We start from the raw sequence: 27222 nt of genomic DNA, 5'->3' as shown, positions 1-27222 counted from the left end.
TTGAAAACCCTAGTCATTGGCGACTCCATTATCCGCAGTATTAGACTTAAAAAGAATCATCCAGCGATCATACATTGTTTACCAGGGGGCAGGGCTACCGACGTTAAGGCTAATCTGAAGATGGTGCTGGCTAACGCTAAAACTGGAGAGTGTAGAGAGTATATTGTTATGGTGCCACGTCAGCTTCAATGATGTTGGATGAAACAGTCAGAGGTCACCAAGCGCAACATAGCTTCAGCGAGTAAATCAGATAGAAAGATGTGTCGGCATCGAGTAATTGTCTCTGGCCCCCTCCCAGTTAGGGGGAGTGATGAGCTCTACAGCAGAGTCTCACAACTCAATCGCTGGTTGAAAACTGTTTTCTGCCTCTCCCAAAAGATAGAATTTGTAAATAATTGGCCTTCTTTCTGGGACTCACCCACAGACAGGACCAAGCCTGGCCTGCTGAGGAGCGACGAACTCCATCCTAGCTGGAGGGGTGCTCTCATCTTATATATGAACATAGACAGGGCTCTAAACTGAATTTACTGTGTTAAATGAGGCGGAGGTGTTGCTAACATCTACGATAGCAAATTTAAATGTACAAATAAAAATGACTGCATTTTCGTCTTTTGAGCTTCTAGTCATGAAATCTATGCAGCCTACTCAATCCCTTTTTATAGCTACTGTTTACAGACCTCCTAGGCAGTATACAGCGTTCCTCGCTGAGTTCCCTAAATTCCTATCGGACCTTGTAGTCATGGCAGATAATAATGTCTCCGGACCTACTCACTGCCACAGTCATACTCTGGACCTAGTTTTGTCCCGTTGTCACGATTCCCACCGACGGTGGCGCCCCCTCCTGCTCGGGTGGCGCTCGGAGGTCGTCGTCACCAGCCTATTAGCTGCCACTGTTTGTGATTGTGTGCACCTGTTCTTAGTGGGGGTGATTAGCGGGGCTATTAGTGTTAGCTGGTCCGCTTGTTCATTGTGCGGGATTATTTTCCTGTTGTGCTTGGGGTTACGCTGGTGCGTTTGTTATTTGCGCCGCATGTTATTTCCCCTGTGTTTGGGACTCATTATTTTGTGTGCGCATTATTTCGCTGTTTGGGGTGGCTTGTGTGTGCTCGCCTGTTGCAACTATTAAAAGCCACTACCCTGTGCTTGCTGCTTCCTGCGTTTGATTCCTCACTACGACCCCCGAGCCTTACAGAATCCCGCACCAAGATACTATGGAATCAGCAGGAGCAGCGGCCAACCCCCTTCCCTCGATGGAGGAACGCGTACTCCACCACACTACTATCCTCCACCGTATCGGATCCGCAATGGACCAGATGATGGAGAGGATGGATCGATGGGAGAGGAGTGGTCTCCTCTCTCCACCTCCGGCTCCTCCGACGCAGCCACCTCTGCCTCGGCGCGCTTCGCCAGGGATTTCTGCTCCAGCTCGAGCTGTACCTGGCCACCGTCAGACCGGCTCCCTCGGGAGAGGAGAGCGTGAGTGCCCTTGTTTCCTGCCTGACGGGCCGAGCTCTGGAGTGATATGTCCATCCGTCTGGATAATCTGCTGGCTGCCCGCGGGCGTTCGGAAAGGGTCCTGTCTGTTCCACCTCCGTGCACCCCCGCCCCTACTCCTATGGAAGTAGGGGGGGCTGTGCCAAGGGGCACCGGAGGAAGTGGCTCCTCCTGCACCAGCTGTGGTCGGAGAGGACACACGGCCGACCGGTGCTGGAGGAGCCAGTCTGGGAGACGAGAGGGCAGGCAGAACACTTCTCGGTCACCCCAGGTGAGTCAGCACCAGATTCACCCAGAACCCCCTGTTGGTCATGTGTTCTTACCTATTTTGTTTTCTGATTTTTTCCCCTCTTCCCAGCATAGGGCGCTAGTCGATTCAGGCGCAGCTGGGAACTTTATGGATTGTGGACTTGCCATTAAGCTGGGCATTCCGCGAGTGCCGATAGATTCCCCCTTCCCCATGCACTCCTTAGATAGCCGACCATTAGGGTCAGGGCTAGTCAGGGAGTCTACGGTTCCACTGGACATGGTAACGCAGGGGAGTCATAAGGAACGGATTAGTTTTTTCCTTATTGATTTGCCTGCGTTTCCAGTGGTGCTGGGGGTCCCCTGGCTGGCTGATCACAATCCCCGGATTTCGTGGAAACAGGGGGTTCTCCAGGGGTGGTCAGAGGAGTGTTCAGGGAAGTGTCTAGGAGTTTCCATAGGTGCCACATCGGTGGAGAGTCCAGACCAGGTGTCCACCGTGCGCATTCCCCCTGAATACGCCGATTTGGCGATCGCTTTCTGTAAAAAGAGGGCGACCAAATTACCACCTCATCGACAGGGGGATTGTGCGATAGATCTCCAGGTTAAAGCTGCGCTTCCCAAGAGTCACGTGTATCCCTTGTCACAGGAGGAGACGGTGGCTATGGAGACATATGTCACGGAATCCCTGGGACAGGGGTACATTCGGCCCTCCATCTCACCTGCCTCCTTGAGATTATTTTTTGTGAAGAAAAAGGAGGGAGGTCTGCGTCCGTGCATTGATTACAGAGGTCTAAATGCGATCACGGTGGGGTTTAGTTACCTGCTACCTCTAATCGCTACGGCGGTGGAATCATTTCACGGAGCGAAGTTCTTCACAAAACTGGATCTCAGCAGCGCGTATAACCTGGTGCGTATCAAGGAGGGAGACGAGTGGAAAACCGCATTTAGTACCACATCGGGCCTTTATGAGTACCACGTCATGCCGTATGTGTTGAAGAATGCTCCAGCCATCTTTCAATCTTTTGTAGACGAGATTCTCAGGGACCTGCACGGGCAGGGCGTGATTGTCTATATCGATGATATTCTGATATATTCCGCCACCCGCTCCGAGCATGTGTCCCTGGTACGCAAGGTGCTTGGTAGACTGCTGGAGCATGACCAACACGTTAAGGCTGAGAAATGTGTGTTTTCCAAATGAGCTGTTTCCTTCCTGGGTTATCGCATTTCCACCACGGGGGTGGTGATGGAGTGTGACCGCGTTAAGGCCGTGCGTAATTGGCTGACTCCAACCACGGTGAAGGAAGTGCAGCGGTTCTTAGGCTTTGCCAATTACTACCGGAGGTTTATCCGGGGTTTTGGCCAGGTAGCGGCTCCCATTACCTCACTGCTGAAGGGGGGGCCGGTGCATTTGCGGTGGTCGACGGAGGCGGACGGAGCCTTCAAGAAGTTGAAGACGCTGTTCACCGACGCACCCGTGTTGGCGCACCCGGACCCGTCTCTAGCATTCATAGTGGACGTGGACGCATCCGAGGCTGGGGTGGGTGCCGTGCTATCACAGCGCTCGGGTACGCCACTGAAACTCCGCCCCTGCGCTTTCTTTTCAAAGAAGCTCAGTTTGGCGGAGCGTAACTATGATGTGGGGGACAGGGAGTTGCTAGCGGTGGTAAAAGCCTTGAGGGTGTGGCGACACTGGCTTTGAGGGGGCTAAGCACCCTTTTCTCATCTGGACCAACCACCGAAATCTGGAGTACATCCGGGCAGCTAGGAGACTGAATCCGCGTCAGGCAAGGTGGGCCATGTTCTTCGCCCGGTTTAGGTTTACGATCTCCTATAGACCAGGCTCCCTGAACAAGAGGGCCGACGCGCTGTCCCGTCTTTATGACACAGAGGACCGGCCCATCGATCCAACTCCCATCATTCCAGCGTCTAGGCTGGTGGCACCGGTGGTATGGGAGGTGCACGCGGACATCGAGTGGGCATTAGTATTGGAACCTGCGCCTGCACAGTGTCCCGTGGGTCGCATGTACGTGCCGCTCGGTGTTCGTGATCTATTGATTCGGTGGGCGCACACGCTACCCACTTCAGGTCATCCTGGTGTTGCGAGGACAGTGCGGAGTCTCAGGGGGAAGTACTGGTGGCCCACCTTGGCTAAGGACGAGAGGTTCTATGTCTCTTCCTGTTCGGTGTGCGCCCAGAGTAAGGCTCCTAGGCATCTCCCGAGAGGGAAGTTACAGCCCCTCCCCGTTCCACAACGGCCATGGTCGCACCTGTCTGTAGACTTCTTGACAGATCTCCCCCGTCTCAGGGGAGCACTACGATCCTGGTGGTTGTGGATCGGTTTTCAAAGTCCTGCCGTCTCCTCCCGTTGCCCGGTCTCCCTACGGCCCTGCAGACTGCGGAGGCCCTATTTACCCACGTCTTCCGGCACTACGGGGTGCCGGAGGACATTGTATCTGATCGAGGTTCCCAGTTCACATCCAGGGTCTGGAAAGCGTTTATGGAGCGGCTGGGGGTCTCGGTCAGTTTGACCTCCGGTTATCACCCCGAGAGTAATGGACAGGCGGAGAGGGTAAACCAGGAGGTGGGCAGGTTTCTGAGGTCGTATTGCCAGGACCGGCCAGGGGAGTGGGCGAGGAACATTCCTTGGGCGGAGTTAGCCCAGAACTCACTTCGTCACTCCTCTACTAACATGTCACCCTTTCAGTGTGTTTTGGGTTACCAGCCGGTCCTGGCACCTGCGGTGGAGGACTGGGTACAGCGCTCCAAGGAGACCTGGAGAGCCGTCCAGGAATCCCTGAAGCAAGCCGGTGGACGGCAGAAGAGGAGCGCTGACCGCCACCGCAGTGAGGCCCCCGTATTCGTACCGGGGGACAGGGTCTGGCTTTCGACCCGGAACCTGCCCCTCCGCGTGCCCTGCCGGAAGCTGGGGCCGCAGTGTGTGGGGCCCTTTAAAGTCCTGAGGAGGATAAACGAGGTGTGTTATCGGTTACAACTCCCTTCCTATTACCGTATTAACCCCTCGTTTCATGTGCCTCTCCTCAGGCCGGTGGTAGCTGGTCCCCTGCAGGAAGGTGAGGTGCCGGAGGTCCCTCCGCCCCCTCTAGACATCGGGGGTTCCCCGGCGTACAGCATACGGGCCATTCTGGACTCGAGACGCCGGGTGAGGGGCCTGCAGTACCTCGTAGACTGGCAGGGGTACGGTCCGGAGGAGAGGTGCTGGGTGCCGGCGGAGGACGCCTTGGACCCATCCATGTTGAGGGATTTCCATCGCCTCCGTCCGGATCGCCCTGCGCCTCGCCCTCCGGGTCGTTCTCGAGGCCGGTGTCGGCGCGCTGCAGGAGCCGCGCGTCAGGAGGGGGGTACTGTCACGATTCCCACCGACGGTGGTGCCCCCTCCTGCTCGGGTGGCGCTCGGCGGTCGTCGTCACCGGCCTATTAGCTGCCACTGTTTCCCTTTTTTGTTTTCCCCCCCTGTTTGTGATTGTGTGGGGGTGATTAGCGGGGCTATTAGTGTTAGCTGGTCCGCTTGTTCATTGTGCGGGATTATTTTCCTGTTGTGCTTGGGGTTACGCTGGTGCGTTTGTTATTGTCGCTACATGTTATTTCCTCTGTGTTTGGGACTCATTATTTTGTGTGCGCATTATTTTGCTGTTTGGGGTGGCTTGTGTGTGCTCGCCTGTTGCAACTATTAAAAGCCACTACCCTGTGCTCGCTGCTTCCTGCGTTTGATTCCTCACTACGACGCCCGAGCCTTACACCCGTGGAATAAATATTGTGGATCTTAATGTTGTTCCTCCTAATCCTGGACTATCCGACCACCGTTTTATTATGTTTGCAATCGCAACAAATAATCTGCTCAAACCCCAACCAAGGATCATCAAAATCTGCGCTATAAATTCTCTGACAACCCAAAGATTCCTAAATAGCCTTCCAGACTCCCTCCACCTACCCAAGGATGTCAGAGTACAAAAATCAGTTAACCACCTAACTGAGGAAAAAATGTAACCTTGCGTAATACCCTAGATGCAGCCGCACCCCTAAAAATTAAAAACACTTTTCATAAGAAACTAGCTCTCTGGTATACAGAACATACCTGAGCCCTGAAGCAAGCTTCCAGAAAATTGGAACGGAAATGGCGCTACACCAAAAAGTCTTCCAATTAGCTTGGAAAGACAATACCGTGCAGTATCGAAGAGCCCTCACTGCTGCTCGATCATCCTATTTTTCCAACTTAATTGAGGAGAATGAGAACAATCCAACATTTATTTTTGATACTGTCGCAAAGCTAACTAAAAAGCAGCATTCCCCAAGAGAGGATGGCTTTCACTTCAGCAGTGATAAATTCATGAACTTCTTTGAAGAAAAGATCATGATCATTAGAAAGCAAATTACGGACTCCTCTTTAAATCTGTGTATTTCTCCAAAGCTCAGTTGTCCTGATTCTGCACAACACTGCCAGGACCTAGTTTTTTAATACTATATCTCTTGACACATAGATGAAAATAATCCTGGCCTCTAAATCTTCAAGTTGCATTCTGGACCCTACTCCAAACAAACTACTGAAAGAGCTGCTTCCTGTGCTCCGCCCTCCTATGTTGAACATAATAAATGGCTCTCTATCCACCGGATGTGTACCAAGCTCACTAAAAGTGGCAGTAATAAAGCCTCTCTTGAAAAAGCCAAACCTTGACCCAGAAAATATAAATAACTATGGGCCTATAACAAATCTCCCATTCCTCTCAAAAAAAATTGAAAAAGCTGTTGCGCAGCAACTCACTGCCTTCCTGAAGACAAGCAATGTATATGAAACGCTTCAGTCTGGTTTTAGACCCCATCATAGCACTGAGACTGCACTCGTGAAGGTGGTAAATTACCTTTTAATGGCATCAGACCAAGGCTCTGCATCTGTCCTCGTGCTCCTAGACCTTAGTACTGTTTTTGATACCATCGATCACCACAATCTTTTGGAGAGATTGGAAACCCAAATTGTTCTATACGGACAAGTTCTGGCCTGGTTTAGATCTTATCTGTGGGAAAGATATCAGTTTGTCTCTGTGGATGGTTTGTCCTCTGACAAATCAACTGTAAATTTCGGTGTTCCTCAAGGTTCCATTTTAGGACCCCTAGTGTTTTCACTATATATTTTGCCTCTTGGTGATGTCATTCAGAAACATAATGTTGATGTATACTGCTATGTGGATGATACACAGCTGTACATTCCGATGAAACATGGTGAATCCCCAAAATTGCCCTCCCCGGAAGCCTGTGTTTCCGACATAAGGAGGTGGATAGCGGGAAATGTTTTACTTTTAAACTTGGACAAAACAAGGATACTAGTTCTAGGTCCCAAGAAACAAAGAGATCTCCTGTTGGATCTGACAGTTAATCTCAATGATTGTACAGTCGTCTCAAATAAAACTGTTAAGGACCTTGGCGTTACTCTGGACCCTGATCTCTCTTTTGACAAACATGTCAAGACTGTTTCAAGGACAGCTTTTTCCATCTACGTAACATTGCAAAAATCAGAAACTTTCTGTCCAAAAATTATGCAGAAAAATGTATCCATGCTTTTGTCACTTCTAGATTAGACTACTGCAATGCTCTACTTTCCGGCTACCCGGATAAAGCACTAAATAAACTTCAGTTAGTGCTAAACACGGCTGCTAGAATCTTGACTAGAACAAAAACATTTGATCATATTGCTCCAGTGCTAGCCTCTCTACACTGGCTTCCTGTTAAGGCTAGGGCTGATTTCAAGGTTTTAGTGCTAACCTACAAGGCATTACATGGGCTTGCTCCTACCTATTATTCCGATTTGGTCCTGCCGTACATACCTACACATACGCTACGGTCAAAAGACGCAGGCCTCCTTATTGTCCCTAGAATTTCTAAGCAAACAGCTGGAGGCAGGGCTTTCTCCTATAGAGCTCCATTTTTATGGAATGGTCAGCCTATCCATTTGAAAGACGCAGATTCGGTCTCGACCTTTAAGTCTTTATTGAAGACTCATCTCTTTAGTAGGTCCTATGATTGAGTGTAGTCTGGCCCAGGGGTGTGAATGTGAACGGAAAGGCACTGGAGTGACAAACCGCCCTTGCTGTCTCTCCCTGGCCGGTTCCCCTCTCCACTGGATTCTCTGCCTCTAACCCTATTACGGGGTCTGAGTCACTGGCTTACTGGTGCTCTTCCATGCCGTCCCTAGGAGGGGTGCGTCACTTGATTGGGGGTTTTCCGGGTTGGCGCCCCCCTCGGGTTCGTGCCGTGGGGGAGATCTTTGTGGGCTATACTCAGCCTTCTCTCAGGGTAGTTAGTTGGTAGTTCGAAGATATCCCTCTAATGGTGTGGGGGCTGTGGTTTGGCAAAGTGGGTGGGGTTATATCCTGCCTTGTTGGCCCTGTCCGGGGGTATCGTCGGACAGGGCAACAGTGTCTCCCGACACCTCCTGTCTCACCCTCCAGTATTTATGCTGCAATAGTTTATGTGTCAGGGGGCTAGGATCAGTCTGTTATATTTGGAGTATTTCTCCTGTCTTATCCAGTGTCCTGTGTGAATCGAAGTATGCTCCCTCTAACTCTCTCTCTCTCTGTCTTTCTCTCTCTCTCTCTCTTTCTCTTTTCTCTCTTCTCTCGGAGGACCTGAGCCACAGGACCATGCCTCAGGACTACCTGGGCTGATGACTCCTTGCTGTCCCCAGTCCACCTGCTGTCCACAGTCCACCCCAGTCCACCTGCTGCTGCTCCAGTTTCAACGGTTCAGCCTGCGGCTATGGAACCCTGACCTGTTCACCGGACGTGCTATCTTGTCCCGGACCTGCTGTTTTCGACTCTCTCTCTCTACCGCACCTGCTGTCTCTAACTCTGAATGATCGGCTATGAAAAGCCAATTGACATTTACTCCTGAGGTGTTGACCTGTTGCACCCTCTACAACCACTGTGATTAACGTTTGAACATCTTGGCCACGTATTGTTATAATCTCCACCCAGCACAGCCAGAAGAGGACTGGCCACCCCTCAGAGCCTGGTTCCTCTCTAGGTTTCTACCTAGGTTCCCGCCTTTCTAGTTTTTCCTAGCCACCGTGCTTCTACATCTGCATTGCTTGCTGTTTGGGGTTTTAGGCTGGGTTTCTGTATAGCATTTTGTGAGATCGGCTGATGTAAAAAGGGCTTTATAAATACATTTGATTGATTGCGAGGATGAACCAGGAGCTGGGGAGGTTCCTGAGGAGCCACTGCCAGGACCGGCAGGGAGAGTGGGCCCGATTCCTTCCCTGGGCGGAGTATGCCCAGAAATTGTTACGTCACTCCTCAACCGGGCTGACTCCCTTCCAGTGTGTTCTGGGTTATCAGCCGGCCCTGGACCCCGGGCCAGACCGAAGCTCCTGCAGTGGATGAGTGTTTCAGGCATGCATAAGAAGTGTGGAGTGATGCCCATGTAAGACTCCAGCACGCCATCCACCGTCAGAAGGAGCAGGCGGATCGCCACCACAGGGAGGCTCCCGTGTTCCATCCTGGTTATTGCGGCTGGCTCTCCACCAGGAACCTCCCACTCCACCTGCCCTGCAAGAAGCTGAGCCCCTGGTTTGTGGGGCCGTTCAAGGTTCTCCGGAGGGTCAACGAGGTGACATATAGATTACAGCTCCCTAGTGACTACCGTATCTCACCTTCCTTTCATGTCTCCCTTCTCAGGCCGGTGGTTCCTGGTCCCCTGGCTGAGGCTGTCCCCCACGACACCCCTCCGCATCCCCTGGATGTCAAAGGTGGTCCTGCCTATACCGTCAGATCCCTACTGGACTCCTGACATCATGGGGGTCGGCTCCAGTACCTAGTGGACTGGGAGGGTTATGGTCCAGAGGAGCGGTGTTGGGTTCCGGTGGAGGACATTCTGGATCCCAACATCATCCAGGATTTCCACCTTCGCAGCCCATTTCCACCTTCGCAGCCCATTCTGGATCTCAACAGCATCCGTGATTTCCACCTTCGCAGACCGGCCCCTCCTCATCCTCGGGGCCATCCCCCTAGCCGGCGTCCCCCTGCGGCTGGAGTCGCGCGTCTACTCCAGCTCCTCTCCTCTCTACTCTGTATTCTATCAGTATTCCATTTCACACTGTCTCTGTTAGAATCTGAAAGCCACATTACAGAACATGTGATGACAACAGACGTTACATTCATAATTATCACCAGGCTGAGATGTTGGCTCCACCAGTAGATAACATAGACATCCAGTACAGCGTTTGGCACAGACTGTCTGCCACGAGGGAACTGTGGCATTAACCATGTTTAATGTAAAACAATCAATGTTTAGGGTTAGGGTTATTTATGGCATCGTAATCTGCGTGTGTGCGGGTGTGCGTGTGTGTCCGTGTGTCCGTGTGTCCGTGTGCGTGTGTCCATGTCTCTCTGTGTCTGTTGGCTAAGACCTTGAACTGCAGTATACAAGCACTGGGAGTCTATATAGTATTCATCATGCTCCTCCATCAGAGTTCTCTCTATCCATAATCATGTCTCTAATAAGGAGAAGCAAAACATCATGTTCCCATTGATCTTCAGTATGTTCCAGCTAAGCCTGTAGCCTGTAGCCTGTAGCCTGTAGCCTGTACTGGGCCAGAGCCGGAAGATTAAACATTCATAAGAGCATTAAGATGTACAAGAGCATTATCCATGTATGTACATCGCTGATACACTCTGATACAAATTACGCACACACACATACCCATACCCATGCACACACACACACCGGTACGCACACAAACACAATTGGTGTTCTGGGAGGACTCCAAGTGTCAGCAATATCATATGGTGTGTGTGTGGTCTGGCTGTGTTCCCTCATAGAGCTCAATACAATCTGCAGGCATAAATACCTGCTCCTCAGAGCATGTTTGCACTAATGACTTACAATGCTGGCCATCTGTACCGCTGGACATTCAGCTCAGTTCTTGCATCTTGTCCTTGCACGTTCTGTATCAATTTGGCCAATTTTTCATCTATCGTACATCATGTACTATAAGGCCTGTCTGAAGTGCCCAAATGAAGCATTTCCTAATAGTCAGTAGGCTACTTACAGACTTCTCTCTGTCGGAGAGGGCCCCATGCCTGGCTGTCTGTACAGCTGGATATAAAACGTGAAGCAATTTGGCCTAAGCGTTTATAAAATAGGATCTGCAGACAGTGAGACATTTCCTACAGAGCGGGGCTTTTTTCCCCATCTATCTTTTTCTCGCAGTGCTGTCTGACAGCCCGCAGCACTCACACAGGATCATTACTATTCATTTACTCAGCAGACTGGCCACACTGACTTAAACAGTAGCCATCTACACACAGCAGCGTATACAACACACTACTCTAAGGCTAAGTAGAGGGAGAGCTTGAGTACGCTAATGTCTAGTCAACGTGACCTAACCCACATCCACAGTAAGTCTCTGAAAACCAAAGGAGCAGGATGAATAAGGCTACACGATTGCTATAATGAATTATCAGAGTGAAGGGGGAGAAATATAGCCGCTGTTAGTGTTTTGAGGTGGTAAATGTAATAGTGAATATCTATGCTTGTAAGATGTAAATCAACCAGATTGCAATATCATTCTACCGGACCTACTGGAATGCTGGCCACGAGAGAGTGGACATTGACAGGTCCGGACCTGGAGTGAAATGAGATAAAACTTTGACTACATTCATTCTCATGAAGATGTCAATTCCCATTGGTGTGTGGATTGGTGCTAGTTATGACTGTCCCAGGGGGCTGTATGGTTCAAGAGCTTTACTTGAGCCTCAGTGGCTCATTGATTAATATAAGTCTTCATGGGGATTGGAAGGCACCAGAGTAGACTGGGCTGATGTAAATCAATTCCAATTGTAGGTTTATTTCACATACAATACAAACCCGCAGCTCCTAAGGACAATGAAATAGTACCACTGGTATATATAAAGTGAATACAGGTTAGGGTTGAATTAGGACAGTTGAGTACAGGGGTCTCCAACTGTGTTCCTGGGGAGCTACAGTGCATTGGAAAGTACTCAGACCCCTTGACCTTTTCAACATTTTGTTACGTTACAGCCTTATTCTAAAATGGATTAAAAAGAGGTTGTCTACACATAAATCCTCATAATGACCCAATAAAAGAGTTTATTTTATATTTTTGGCAAATGTATAAAAAATAAGAAACAGAAATATCCTATTTACATAAGTATTCAGACCCTTTGCTATGACACTCAAAATATATGTTTCTATAACTTGATTGGAGTCCACCTGTGGCAAATTCAATTGATTGGACATGATTTGGAAAGCACACACCTGTCTATATAAGGTCCCACAGTTGACAGTGCATGTCAGCGCAAAAACCAAGCCATGAGGTCGAAGGAATTGTTCGTAGAGCACAGAGACAGGATTGTGTTGAGGCACAGATCTGGGAAAGGGTACCAAAAAATTCTGCAGCATTAAGGTCCCCAAGAACACAGTGGCCTCCATCATTCTTAAAAATAAGTTTTGAACCACCAAGACTCTTCCTAGACTCTTCAATGCCAATAAGACTCTTCCTAGAGCTGGCCGCCCGGCCAAACTGAGCAATTGGGGGAGAAGAGCCTTTGTCAGGGAGGTGACCAAGAACCCGATGGTCATTCTGATAGAGTTTCAGAGTTCCTCTGTGGAGAACCTTCCAGAAGGACAACCATCTCTGCAGCGCTCCACCAATCAGGCCTTTATGGTAGTGGCCAGACGGAAGCCACTTCTCAGTAAGGCACATAACAGCCCGCTTGGAGTATGCCAAAAGGTACCTAAAGGACTCTCAGATTATGAGAAACAATCTTCTCTGCTCTGCTGAAACTAAGATTGAACTCTTTGGCCTGAATGCCAAGCGTCACATCTGGAGGAAACCTGGCACCATCCCTATGGTGAAGCATGGTGGTGGCATGCTGTCGGGATGTTTTTCAGCAGCAGGGACTGGGAGACTAATCAGGATCGAGGGAAAGATAAACAGAGCAAAGTACAGTGGTTGCTCCACTAAATGTTTTGCGATTATGCTGCGGGATTTAGAGGTAATTTGTGGTTTAGTACGGTACCCTGCGTCACCACTTCAAGCCTCCAGACCAGCGCAAGGGGGAGTTAGATCACTGATTATGCTTTTGGGTCCTACTGTGTCTCTAACTGACAATGAATGGGCGACATAAACCTAAATAGAAACTGATAATTGTGCATGACTTCAGTATTACTTACTAAAACTGTTGTTACACTAAGGTTTTTATTATTTCATTTTATTAGGATAATTTTGCTCATACTGAACTACTTACTGTAGGACACTCCCGACCAGTCACATTGTACAGCGCCTGAGTGTCGCAACAGTCTAAGACACTGCATAGCAGTGCAAGCTGTGTTGCTACAGATGCTGGTTGTGCTGCCCTCAACTGGGAGACCCATGAGATGATTGCAGGTTTTTGGTTTCTCTCTAAAAACAGAAATAAACAATTCTAAATAACAAACTGGCTATATTTACAAATTAGTAACAATGTCTCACCCCATGTTCAAGAATGACCTTTTTCTCGCTCATTTTACGTTATTTGAAAACAAAATCATCTCCAAAATATAGTTATTTTCTAAGCAAAGCTATTATTATTATTATTAGTTTAGAATGATATAAAAGCCACTTGGATATTCTCACAGATATATTATTAACCCTGTTATTAGCAGGACAATATATATTGGTCATGTTGGTCATGGCTCCCGAGTGGCGCACAATGGGATTGGCTTGCAGTTCTCCAGCTGTATCCACTGAAAGCGTGTGAGGTTCAAAACACGAGGGCAGGGGGCACGGGATAGGCCGCAGAGCCGCGCACAGAAGACCGATCTATCCCATGGGGAAGGGAGGACGAGGAAGGGGGAGGCAGGGTGGACCCCCACCCCGCCGGTAACCCTTTAAGGGGAATTGCACTAATAATGGCACTGACTAGGGAAACGTTCCCATTGTTCTGTTCGTAGTGCCAGTCTACACGTTCAAACTAAAACAATGTAACTAATATTGGTATCTTTATGCTTTCATTAATAAAATAATGATAAAAATACTCTTTCAAAATGCCGATGTTTATTTAGTTATGGATCCATAACGAATTACTATGGGAATAAATTTCACTGAATTACAGAAATATCCTCCAATTCTCTATATGTAATTATTGGCTGAGAATCACATCATATTTTTCGATATACTGTAGGCCTACCGTACGCGACATGAGTCTCAATAGTGTTGGGTAATGTGCTGTTAAAAGTGGTGTAGGTCTTATTTATTTAAAGAGCATATTGAAGTTAGAAGCAATAGTCTACAACTATTTTAGCACCATTTCGCGCTGCTCTGAGACAAGCATGGGGACTGGTCTTGATAAATCAATGAGATTTTTACTTTCACTGAATCTCCGTTTGGGTATTGGTTAGACTAGAATTAGAAAATTAAGGTGTAGAAATGTTATGCTCTTAGTGTAACCTTTATTTAACTGGGCAAGTCAATTAAGAACAAATTCTTATTTACAAGGACAGCCAACTATTTCCTCCCTGTTGGGGAATTGAACCCCGGTGTCCCGCGTTCCTGCATGACACGGAGATTCTTTAGCTAAATAGCCCTATACTGTACTCCCGACCGTCACATTGTACAGAGCCATATTTTCCGTTCCATCCTAACGGAGACGCAGAGGGTTTTTCATTTTTCTTGGAATAGAAACACCATAACATTAACCAAATTAATTAAGCAAGTACCAGTCAAAAGTTTGGACACATCTACTCATTCCAGGGTTTTTCTTTATTTTTACTATTTTCTACATCGTAGAATAATAGTGAAGACATCCCAACAATGAAATAACACACTTTTTTTACCTTAATTTAACTAGGCATGTCACAGGTTCCAACGAGAGTGGCGCCCCTCCTCGGTCGGGCGGCGCTCGGCGGTCGTCGTCGCCGGCCTATTAGCTGCCACCGATCGTTGTTTCTGTGTCGTTTAGTTTTGTCTGTCTGTTCCGCACCTGTTTTGTGTATGTCATTAGTGGGGACTTATTTAATGTGTGTTTTCAGTTGGGATTTTTGTGCGGGATTGTTTATTGTCTACGTTGTGTTACCGACAGTTTTGTCGAGGGATTTACCGGGCTGCGCTCCTTGCCTTTTTGCGCCTTGGAATTATATTTTGTGTTTTATGGGCGCAGTTAAAAAATACGTGAACTTTGTATAGCGCCCTGTGCTTTTCGGCGTTTGTGTGTGTCAGTTGTATTAAAAGACACTCACCTCTAGCACCTCTGTCTCCTGCATTTGATTCCGCCTATCCGCCAGTCCAAATCAGACGTGACAAGGCAAGTCAGTTAAAAACAAATTCTTATTTTCAATGATGGCCTAGGGAGAGTGGGTTAATTGCCTTGTTCAGGGGCAGAACGACAAAATTTTACCTTGTCAGCTCGGAGATTCGATCTTGTAACCTTTCGGTTACAAGGCCAACGCTCTAACCACTAGTCTACCTGCCACCCCATGGAATTAGTTAAGAACAAATTCTTATTTACAAGGACATCCTACTCCTTCCTCCCCGTCGTTGAATTGAACCCCCGTCTCCCACGTGCCTGCATTCTCTAGTACAGCCACTACTGAAGGCAATCAAATGCTTCCCAAAGATGCCCACTGGTGGTCAAACTAGCACTAACTAGCATTAATGGTACCAGTGGTTCACACTTAAATAATGTGCCATAGAATTCTGCGACACCATGCAAGCTGCGCCTCAGTACGCTGCAACTTTTAAAGAACGAACCACTGTACAGAGAGATCTAATGCCAACCTGCTCCAGACCACTCAGGACCTCAGACTGGGGGAGAATGTTCACCTTCCAACAGGACAACAACCCTAAGCACACAACCAACAACGCAGGAGTGGCATCGGGACAAGTCTCTGACTGTCCTTCAGTGGCCCAGCTAGAGCCCGGACTTGAACCCAATCTAACATCTCTGGAGAGACCAGAAAATAGCTGTGCAGCAACACTCCCCATCCAACCTGAAAGAGCTAGAGAGGATCTGCAGAGAAGAATGGGAGAAACTCCCCAAATACAGGTGTGCCAAGCTCGTAACTTCATACCCAAGAAGACCCGAGGCTGTAATCGCTGCCAAAGGTGCTTCAACAAAGTATTGCGTAAAGGGTCTGAATACTTACATAAATGTGATATTGCAGGTTTTTATTTTTAATACATTTGCAAAAAATTCTAAAAACCTGTTTTTGCTTTGACATTATGAGGTATTGTGTATAGATTGATGAGAAAAAACAACAACAATTTAATCAATTTTAGAATAAGGCTGTAACATAACAAAATGTGGAAAAAGTCAAGGAGTTTGAATACTTTCCCAATAGACTGTATACTGTTTATGGTGCAGTAAACCTGATTCAACTAATCGTGGTCTTCCATCTGGACCACGGTTACTTGGATCATGTTTGCCAGTTATAGGGTTCAGAGTTGGAGTTGAAGACCCCTGGTACAGAATAAGACACAAAAAAATGCTTCATAGAACTAATGAACAAGTTAATAATGTTTCCTCTTACCCTTCCGATGAGCACAGGTTCCGGCCCGCTGTACTCCTCAATTACAAAGAACTGGTTCCAGATCCAACTCCTTCTGCTGCGGGACCGAGTCCCCTCCCCCTCCGTCTGACCAGGCCCCTCTTCCTCCTCCTCATCTGACTCTGCCTCTTGGAACACCAGGCCCCAGCCATTACCGGGCTCGGACTTGACTGTCATCACCCCACTGGCTGCCTTGTCCTGGCCGACCCCCCAGTATGGGTCTGGGCGGAGTTTGAGGACATGGCTGCTGTTGACAAACTCTGTAGCGCCAATTACAGGGTCTTGAGTGGCACTTGGACTCAGGATCTTGAGTCGTGGTCCGGCTGTGTGAAGAAAACTCTCCTCGAAACCTTGAGTCCCCTTTCCCTGGGGCTGCAGGGTGAACACTGAGGGATGGCCAGCATCTGTCTGAGAAGGAACGTTTGAGGGGAGATGCTTGGTCGTGGCTGGAGGGTCAGTCTGACTGTTGGTCACCTCCCTCTCAATGTTGAGACTGACCTCATTCATAGGCAGTGACAGAGGGTGAGAGATGTGCTTGTTCGTCCAGGTGTCTGTGCTATCTGAACCCCTCATCTCAGAGTTGTCCTTTCCCACACCAGAATCTGGAGTGGCTACACTTAAAGTGTGAACAGCCTCTTCTGGACTGAAATCAGGATTTGTGACTGGGCTTAAATGTGGCAGAGCAGTTTGGTTATCCAATGTGAAATGGTTTTGAGTGACAGCCATATCTTGCTTCGGTAATTTCAGGGCCTCCAACTGGCTGCGATCCACATCAATCAAATCTCTCTTTCTGCTTCGACTGTTCTTGCTCTGAATCTGTGAGTTCACAATCCTCACCAGGTTCTCTTTTGACAGTAGTTTCAGGACACCGTAGCTGCCGGTTGGGTTTAAGTTTCTTGTTGAATTCTTAGTGAGTCCTCTGCCTGGCAGCCCAGTGGTGTGAACGCTCAGATCTGGTCTGACTCTGGATCGGGGAAGGGATTTGAATCTGGTTTTATTGGAGTGCATGTCTAGCCTGTGGTGGGCTAAGAATACTTTCTCCATCCTCCCTGTCTTGGTGGGATTTTCAGCGTTTTTGGTGCTGTTCCTACTCTTTCTAAGCCCTTTCTCCTGGATGGCTTCCCTATCATTGAGTGACACAGACAGAGTTGACTCCCCTTTTTTGACAGGGTCTTCTTCCAAGTCTAACACGGGATTAGGTTTAAAAGTCTCCCTCTCCTTATTAGCTGTTATGGCTGCATGATTCTGGGGTATTTTGGAGCCACTATCAACCCCCTGGTCATGACCAATCAAGTTTCTAAGAGTCACCATTGGCATCGCGTTTGAATCCACACTTGAATCCCATTGGTCGGCTACTCTGTTCTCCCCTAACTTCAGCAAGTGAGCCCCGCCCACCCCTCTTCTCCTGACGATCTTAGTGGCTGAACTTTCTCTCATAAGCCCCTCCCACAGACATAGGGAGACCAATAGGAGCAGATTCCTGGTAATCATCTTGTCTTGTGGTGAGATGAGCTAATTTGAGTGACACTTGCTGTGAGGAAGTACTTGTTTTCTGGTTGTCTTCATTCTCTCCTCTATTTCTCTTTCCTTGTATCACCCTCTCACTCTTCCATTACGTGTCCTTCACACTAAGCTGGAGGGCAGGTGCCCTTCCCACGAAAAATCTCTATCTATTCACGGCTCCTCTCTGCTGTTTTTTCCCGTCTTGCAGAACGTCTCATTTAGTGTTCCACGGAGGGTTGAACAACCTGAGAGAAAAGATAAAGATAATTAAGTTAAAACTTCAATGCTAATTAAAAGCGGAGCAACACAGCAAGGTAAGTAGGAGAACTCACAGATGAACAAGCAGGACGGATCCACTAACAGAGCGGCAATCACATTTACACAAGCACTGGTGCGTTGCACGGTGAAGTCAGATAGCTGTTGTTACACTCTGTGACCGTAGTGTTCAGTAGGTCGTACTGTGTTGTCACTCGCAATACTGATCCATGCTCTTAATTGTGTGTACTTTCTTGTAGTATTTGGAGTTACTTTGTGAGTTGTGAAGTGTTTTGGTTTAACTATGTGCTGTCTTGTCTTGTGCAGTGTAGTGTGTTGGTGTGTAACGTTTGAGCAGTGTTGTGTTACAGACAGGCCCTGTCAGTACAGTCATTGGGGCATGGCTGAGGTCTGAATATTCCCAAAAGATTCCTCCTTCACCCTTTGTCCTTCTCCCTCCCCCTCTTGCACTCTTTCCTTACTTCACTCTCTCCATTTAAACAACTCGTTTTCTTAGAAAAAACCTTGCACTACCCCTCCACCTCCTCCTTGTCTTTTTCTCTTCCCACCTCTCCCACTTACCACCTATCTATCCATGGCTGTCTCGCCACCTCTCTCTATCTTTCCATGGATGTCTCACCACCTCTATATCTTTCCATGGATGTCTCACCACCTCTCTCTATCTTTCCATGGATGTCTCACCACCTCTCTCTCTTTCCATGGATGTCTCACCACCTCTCTCTATCTCAGCCTATCTTTCTATGGATGTCTCACCACCTCTCTCTCTCAGCCTATCTATCCATGGATGTCTCACCACCTCTCTCTATCTTTCCATGGATGTCTCACCACCTCTCTCTCTCTCAGCCTATCTATCCATGACTGTCTCACCACCTCTCCCTATCTATCCATGGATGTCTCACCACCTCTCCCTATCTCAGCCTATCTTTCTATGGATGTCTCACCACCTCTCCCTATCTCAGCCTATCTTTCTATGGATGTCTCACCACCTCTCCCTATCTCAGCCTATCTTTCTATGGATGTCTCACCACCTCTCCCTATCTCAGCCTATCTTTCTATGGATGTCTCACCACCTCTCCCTATCTCAGCCTATCTTTCTATGGATGTCTCACCACCTCTCCCTATCTCAGCCTATCTTTCTATGGATGTCTCACCACCTCTCCCTATCTCAGCCTATCTTTCTATGGATGTCTCACCACCTCTCCCTATCTCAGCCTATCTTTCTATGGATGTCTCACCACCTCTCCCTATCTTTCTATGGATGTCTCACCACCTCTCTCTATCTCAGCCTATCTATCCATGGCTGTCTCACCACCTCTCTCTATCTTTCCATGGATGTCTCACCACCTCTCCCTATCTATCCATGGATGTCTCACCACCTCTCCCTATCTTTCCATGGATGTCTCACCACCTCTCTCTATCTTTCCATGGATGTCTCACCACCTCTCTCTATCTCAGCCTATCTATCCATGGCTGTCTCACCACCTCTCCCTATCTCAGCCTATCTATCCATGGATGTCTCACCACCTCTCCCTATCTCAGCCTATCTATCCATGGATGTCTCACTATCTTTCTCAGCCTCAGGTTTGTTTTAATATGCTATCCCTTCCTCTGCTCGTCTTTCATCTCCTTTCCTCCTTCCGTGTCAGTCTTGGTGCTGTCGTAGCGTCCCTCACCCTCTATGCTCTCCGTAACTCCAATCAATCAGCCAATCCCTTCCCGTTGACGGCCCAGTGACATTGAAAATGACAGGTGACAGCCATATTGATGACACACGATAGCACTATAAAACCTATACAGTACTCATATATCAAGTGGAACATTTACTGACTAAAGTACCACAACACAAATGTCCAGGGTAACGTTAAACCGGTCGGAATGTGGGCGTGTGGTTGGATGAGGGCTTCATTACTGGTGTCAATTTGTGATGTTGTGTCAGAGACTGTGTTTTCCCAGTGATTTAACAGGGTCAGTGCAGTCCTTCAGCTGATCCAGGTAAGTACCTGGACTGTATTCTGCTGTCGAACAGAGTGGCTTAGACTGGTCTAAAGGGTGTGACTGTGTTTTAATGAGAGGATGATGTAACCTGTAGGGTTGGGAACATGGCAGGATGATAACAGGTTGCATGTGTTACACATGCTGTGTCTATTGAAATATACCGGTCAATAATTGTCCTCATTCTGCCTCCGGTGACGTGCTTTACATCCCACACGGTATAAGGTAGAGGAGACAGGTTGGTTATCACAATGCTCATAACTACTAATCTGGAGCTTAGAAATGGTATTTTCCTCATCTAAATGTTTTGTGATGTTGACATGTGTGAACAACATGGATCTCTACTGAACTAATCTCTAATAAACACATTTCTACATTCAACTCAATTCAGAGCACTGTCCAGGTTTTTAGTTATAAGCATTGAGACAACCAACCTGTGTGACAACCAGTCCTGTCTCCTCTAGGCTTTTTCATCCAGAAACTGATGAGCCATAGTGTCCCCAGGAGGCTCCTCACTGTGGGGTAAAGGTGATTAAGGGGCATATGGTACGTGGACGGTGGAACACCCCCACATCTTTTAACTTTCCTCTGCTTCCTGCCGTGTTCACCCCCCGGGTGAATTTCTCACTGAACTGATTAATTGGGGCCATAAATATCTTAATACATTTTTCCCTTCCTTGGGCACCAAACTCAAACGATCTTTTGGTTCGTTAGTATTAGAGGCAGATCTCCACCATCGATCGCAGGGAGCCGCTGTGCAGTGAAGGCTGTCGCCAACTTAACGAGACTGAAAATTCAAATTACGATTCACCTCCATCCGCACTGTCTGTCTCTCCCTTCCTCTCCGGAGCCTCCTCTCTTACACAATATATTATCACAGCAGTACACCAGGACAGACAGCCTCCCTCCAAAACACAAACAAAAACATAGCCATTCTTTCATTATTCAAGACACTGTATACAAAATGTTTTAATACAAATACATTTAAGTAATAATGCCCGAGAAGCCAGTGTTTGGAGGATATATTGACACAGGTGTTGTTAGGCCCGAGACAATGTCGAGTGCCGGCAAACCGTGCCAATATATCCTCCAAACACCAACTTCAAGGGCATTATCTTTTTTATACAACGGGTAACCAACGTATTCAAATAATGATTGACATATTTTCATTAAAAACATTATTTTGATGAATTTAGTCATACTATTTTATCCTTCCTGAAGATATAGTCACGACACAAATCTAGGGTTGCTACCCAAGCCGGCTGGTCGTTCGTTCCATCGGTTTCGTTGCCAGAGACGCGACCCAGTCGTTCTCTATCTATGGACGTGACCCAGTCGTTCATTCTAAATGTTCTATTGCCATACTGGCTGGCAGCGTTCTTATCCCTTGCTTTATAGCTAGCCAACTACGGCTAACTTACAGTCACGTCAAAAAGTGCAGCCAGAATAACAGCAAAGTAGCTGCATTTGTATAAGCATCTTTTCTAGTGACATTTACTTATATACATCCATAACAATGAGCTAATGAAGCGCGATTTCACCTGGCAGAGAAAATGTGCTCTCTCATCAAGACACTGTTGTTAGAGTGCTAGCCAACAACACAGCTAACATAATCAATTCAAACTGAAGCTGGAAAGACTGCAAACTAGCTGCACTTTGTTTCGTTTTACCTTTTTTTTCAATTTACATTTCTTTGTATGTATCCATATAAATTATGCCAGGTGATTCATGATTTTGACTGGCTGAGAATCGGTGCCTGCCTGTCTCGGACACGTTCATTACTATGGGACAGCTGATCTCCACTATAAAAAGAATCGAGACATTCTCTCACATTTCTTTTAGACGAGGGGTCTATAGCTGGGTTAAAGGTCAGATGGGACTATAGCTGTTTGTCTAAAAGAAATGTGAGGAGATGTCTAGATCATTTTTAATTGTAGAGATCAAGTTTATAAATTGCCTGGCTGGGCTGATGAGTCAGGGGATTGCGCAGTCAGATGGAACAAAGTAAATAGGCATTTCAACGTCAAAGATTAAGCAGGTAATAACTGGAATGCGGTTTTTACCAATAAGCATTCAGGATTAGACCCGTTGTATAAAACACATACAAACACACTCTCTCAACTCACAGACACACACACGCATACTGTTATACTGCATGCAAGCAATGTTACAGTACACAAAAACACAAATACAACCTCTTCATGACACTAATGTGTGTGTTTTTCTGTTGAACTGTTCCTGGTAAAAAGCTCAGGGGACCGCCTCCGGACCCACAGAAGTCAAAAAGAAGAAAAATAAAACGTTCCCTTCTAAGGAAGGCAGTGAAAGAACAGTTGCCCTTAGAATTATGCATGGACAAAGAACAGAGAGAAGAGGCAGCCACAAACAGAACCGGTCCGTCTTGGGAGACCCTCACTACGTTTTAATAGCGTAAAGCCATTGAACACACAGCCCAGTCCTCGTCTTGAACCGCAGCAGACACAGTTGAAGTCGGAAGTTTACATTCACCTTAGCCAAATACATTTAAACTCAGTTTTTCACAATTCCTGACATTTAATTCTAGTAAAAATTCCCTGTCTTAGGTCAGTTAGGATCACCACATTATTTTAAGAATTTGAAATGTCAGAATAATAGTAGAGTGATTTATTTCAGCTTTTATTTCTTTCATCACATTCCCAGTGGGTCAGAGGTTTACATACACTCAATTAGTATTTGGTAGCATTGCCTTTAAATTGATTAACTTGGGTCAAAGTTTTGGGTAGCCTTCCTCAAGCTTCCCACAATAAGTTGGGTGAATTTTGGCCCATTCCTCCTGACAAAGCTGGTGTAACTGAGTCAGGTTTGTAGGCCTCCTTGCTCGCACATGCTTTTTCAGTTCTGCCCACAAATGTTCTATGGGATTGAGGTCACTGCTTGTGATGGCCACTCCAATACCTTGACTTTGTTGTCCTTAAGCCATTTTGTCACAACTTTGGAAGTATGCTTGGGGTCATTCTCCATTTGGAAGACCCATTTGCGACCAAGCTTTAATTCCTGACTGATGTCTTGAGATGTTGCGTCAATATATCCTCATAATTTTCCATACTCATGATGCCATCTATTTTGTGAAGTGCACCAGTCCCTCCTGCAGCAAAGCACCCCCACAACATGATGCTGCCAACCCCGTGCTTCACGGTTGGGATGGTGTTCTTCGGCTTGCAAGCGTCTCCATTTTTCCTCCAAACACAACGATGGTCATTATGGCCAAACAGTTCTATTTTTGTTTCATCAGACCAGAGGACAATTCTCCAAAAAGTACCCATTTTTCCCCATGTGCAGTTGCAAAACGTGGTCTGGCTTTTTTATGGCGGTTTTGGAGCGGTGGCTTCTTCCTTGCTGAGCGGCCTTTCAGGTTATGTCGATATAGGACTCGTTTTACTGTGAATATAGATACTTTTGTACGTGTTTCCTCCAGCATTTTCACAAGGTCCTTTGCTGCTGTTTTGGGATTGATTTGCACTTCTCGCACCAAAGTACGTTCATCTCTAGGAGACAGAACGCGTCTCCTTCCTGAGCGGTATGACGGCTGCGTGGTTCCATGGTGTTTATACCTGTGTACTATTGTTTGTACAGATGAACGTGGTACCTTCAGGTGTTTGGAAATTGCTCCCAAGGATGAACCAGACTTGTGGAGGTATACAATTTATTTCTGAGGTCTTGGCTGATTTCTTTGGAGGCACTGAGTTTGAAGGTAGGCCTTGAAATACATCCACAGGTACACCTCCAATTGACTCAAATTATGTCAATTAGTCTATCAGAAGCTTCTAAAACCATGACATAATTTTCTGGAATTATCCAAGCAGTTTAAAGGCACAGTCAACTTAGTGTATGTAAACTTCTGACCCACTGGAATTGTGACAGTGAATTATAAGTGAAATAATCTCTCTGTAAACAATTGCTGGAAAAATGACTTGTGTCATGCACAAAGTAGATGTCCTAACCGACATGCCAAAACTATAGTTTGTTAACAAGAAATTTGTGGAGTGGGTGAAACACAAGTGTTAATGACTCCAAGCTAAGTATGTAAACTTCCGACTTCAACTGTATCAGCAGACCTGGAGGATGAGTAGTCATTCCTCCTCGCTTCTCCTCGCTGAAGACGTTTAGGATAAATCAGATGGAATTCATACATCCACACACTAACTGAGTCTGGGCTACAGGTGAAACCTGTCACAAGACGATAAAGTAAACGGTGAGCAATACGGCTGCATGGGCATTGGGCACCAGTCACCTGCCATTCCCTGCCAGGCCTGAAGAGGTACATACCCTGAGATGGGAGGGTCTGTCAGCACAGAAAGACAGAGAACAAACAAAAGGAGAGAACCGGGAAGCGGGGTGTAATCCTTGTTTTAGTGCAGAAGGATAAGTCCACTTCAGGGCCGCTCCCTTCTAAGAGCTTAGAATAAAAAAGGATCATTGTAACACAAAGACAAACAGGGCCTAATGATCCACAGGGTCCCAGATCAGTCAGAGTGGTTTGTAGCTGGATTAAACCTCAGTGGTCTATAGCTGGGTTAAAGGTCAGAGGGGTCTATAGCTGGGTTAAAGGTCAGAGGGGTCTATAGCTGGGTTAAAGGTCAGAGTGTTCTGGGTTCAAGTGAAACTGCTTGTGGGAGACGGTATACAGTACAAGGAATAGTGGGTGTGTGTGCCTGGGTGTGTGCGTGTGGGGGGGAGTACAAGCAGCATGTTGTTAATACACCAGAGAACGTGTCTAACAATCATCCCAATGTAATCATCATTTCCTCAAGGGAAAATATAATTCATTCGCCATCCAGTCCTTCACTACTACAGCCCAATGGCACAATCAAAAAACGACCAATCTGATTACTATGAATTGAACATGTTTAGCGCTGAGTGTGTAAGTATAGGGATATACTACTACTATAACCCTGACCCCTCTCGGCATTCACATCCACTCAAGTGTTAAATCATTCATAGACTGATTCCCTCCCTGCACTGCCCAAGTTCATTCTCACGGGAAACCATCAGAGAGCTATGTTTTTAACAGAAAAGATGGTATTTGCAAGGTAGAGCGTGCTACCAAGCTTTTACCGCGCATAATATACCTCTATACACAGATGCCGACTAACAAGCATTACACCTGAATATCATACCTTAACACACTCCTACATTTCAATAACAAAAGTGGTGTTATCAAGCTTTAGTAGTCTGTATGACTAGAGTTCTATGTTTCTAACACGGAGAGAAAATATGTATTTTGCACAGTAGAATGTGCTACCAAGCTTTTACCAAGCATTATACACAAACACTGAGTGACAAGCATTTCAACTGGGCATCAAATCTTAACACACTCCTGACTTTCAATAACAAAAGTTGCTTCACTAAGCACAGGCACAATGATAACCTAAGGTCAGAGGGTGTTTTTGGAACAGACAGCTCTGCTGGTCTGTGTAAAGGTCTCCTGGGTAGAAATGCTCCACATGGACACAGAGGTGTGTTGAGTCACTCAGTCTGCAGAGGCACTTAGAGAAAACCACCTTATGCCCATCAAAACGGCCTTTCTTGCTCTTCTGCCTGGCTGACTTCCTACATCAAAAAGCTATCTGATCTTCTCAAGACGCTGCCTGACATTTTAGAGAACGTCCCCCGGAATCCATGAACACTCTCCCTGCAGCGAAGTGTTGTGCGTGTGTGTGTGGGTGTGCGTGCGAGCAGCATGTTGCTAATGCACCAGAGAATGTGTCGAACAATCCCCGCGATGCATCTCCAACCCATTACGTCCCATCTATAACACACACACACAGACAGGGAGACACACAGACACACACACACGTTTTGACTTTGAAACACATGTACATTTATAGAAAAGGGAGGCCCATACAATGTATTTTAGTTTGATTAAGAAATAGACAAGACCCTGACAGACTGATACCCTCTGCTTTCTCCTCGCCTGTTTACCTTTCAAGAGAGTTTACCGGGGAGCCTGCGGGCCACGCTGTTCGAGGGGGAACATTTCCAAGATGAATAAACACTTAAATGCCCAAGGTTGGAATGAGAATATCTCCCTCACATACAGACAGGAGACGACACTAAACAGGTTGGAATGAGAATATCTCCCTCACATACAGACAGGAGACGACACTAAACAGGTTGGAATGAGAATATCTCCCTCACATACAGACAGGAGACGACACTAAACAGGTTGGAATGAGAATATCTCCCTCACATACAGACAGGAGACGACACTAAACAGGTTGGAATGAGAATATCTCCCTCACATACAGACAGGAGACGACACTAAACAGGTTGGAATGAGAATATCTCCCTCACATACAGACAGGAGACGACACTAAACAGGTTGGAATGAGAATATCTCCCTCACATACAGACAGGAGACGACACTAAACAGGTTGGAATGAGAATATCTCCCTCACATACAGACAGGAGACGACACTAAACAGGTTGGAATGAGAATATCTCCCTCACATACAGACAGGAGACGACACTAAACAGGTTGGAATGAGAATATCTCCCTCACATACAGACAGGAGACGACACTAAACAGGTTGGAATGAGAATATCTCCCTCACATACAGACAGGAGACGACACTAAACAGGTTGGAATGAGAATATCTCCCTCACATACAGACAGGAGACGACACTAAACAGGTTGGAATGAGAATATCTCCCTCACATACAGACAGGAGACGACACTAAACAGGTTGGAATGAGAATATCTCCCTCACATACAGACAGGAGACGACACTAAACAGGTTGGAATGAGAATATCTCCCTCACATACAGACAGGAGACGACACTAAACAGGTTGGAATGAGAATATCTCCCTCACATACAGACAGGAGACGACACTAAACAGGTTGGAATGAGAATATCTCCCTCACATACAGACAGGAGACGACACTAAACAAAGAGACGACAAGGCTACAGCCGTGAAGGAGACAATATTATTGCTTCTCTTTAATCGCTCCGAACGCTCAAATCAATTTTTGGTAGAACTCACTTTCATTAAAACCCCTAAACGCTTATCTCTACAGGCAGCACAGTGAATGTTTTCTGACGCCTGATCCAGATCAATAGTCTTCCGCCACTGTTCAATAGAAAGTTTCTTCAAGAACTCCCTCAGCTACG

At 46.9% G+C, this 27222-nt stretch overlaps 1 protein-coding gene across 1 annotated transcript in view; it reads right to left on the bottom strand.

The window, feature by feature from the left end:
• The window catches only part of LOC115157331 (cadherin-24), a 220016-nt gene that overhangs the window by 125802 nt on the left and 66992 nt on the right, over positions 1 to 27222 (bottom strand). Inside the window, exon 2 of the mRNA XM_029705498.1 lies at positions 16282 to 18047. Within this exon, the coding sequence (XP_029561358.1) occupies positions 16282 to 16872 (591 nt within the window). The 5' untranslated portion in view covers positions 16873 to 18047. The remainder of the gene's footprint in view (positions 1 to 16281; positions 18048 to 27222) is intronic.

The sequence above is a fragment of the Salmo trutta genome, chromosome 21, assembly GCF_901001165.1.
Source record: "Salmo trutta chromosome 21, fSalTru1.1, whole genome shotgun sequence".
Lineage (NCBI taxonomy): Eukaryota > Metazoa > Chordata > Actinopteri > Salmoniformes > Salmonidae > Salmo > Salmo trutta.
This window is presented reverse-complemented; position numbering and strand designations above follow the sequence as displayed.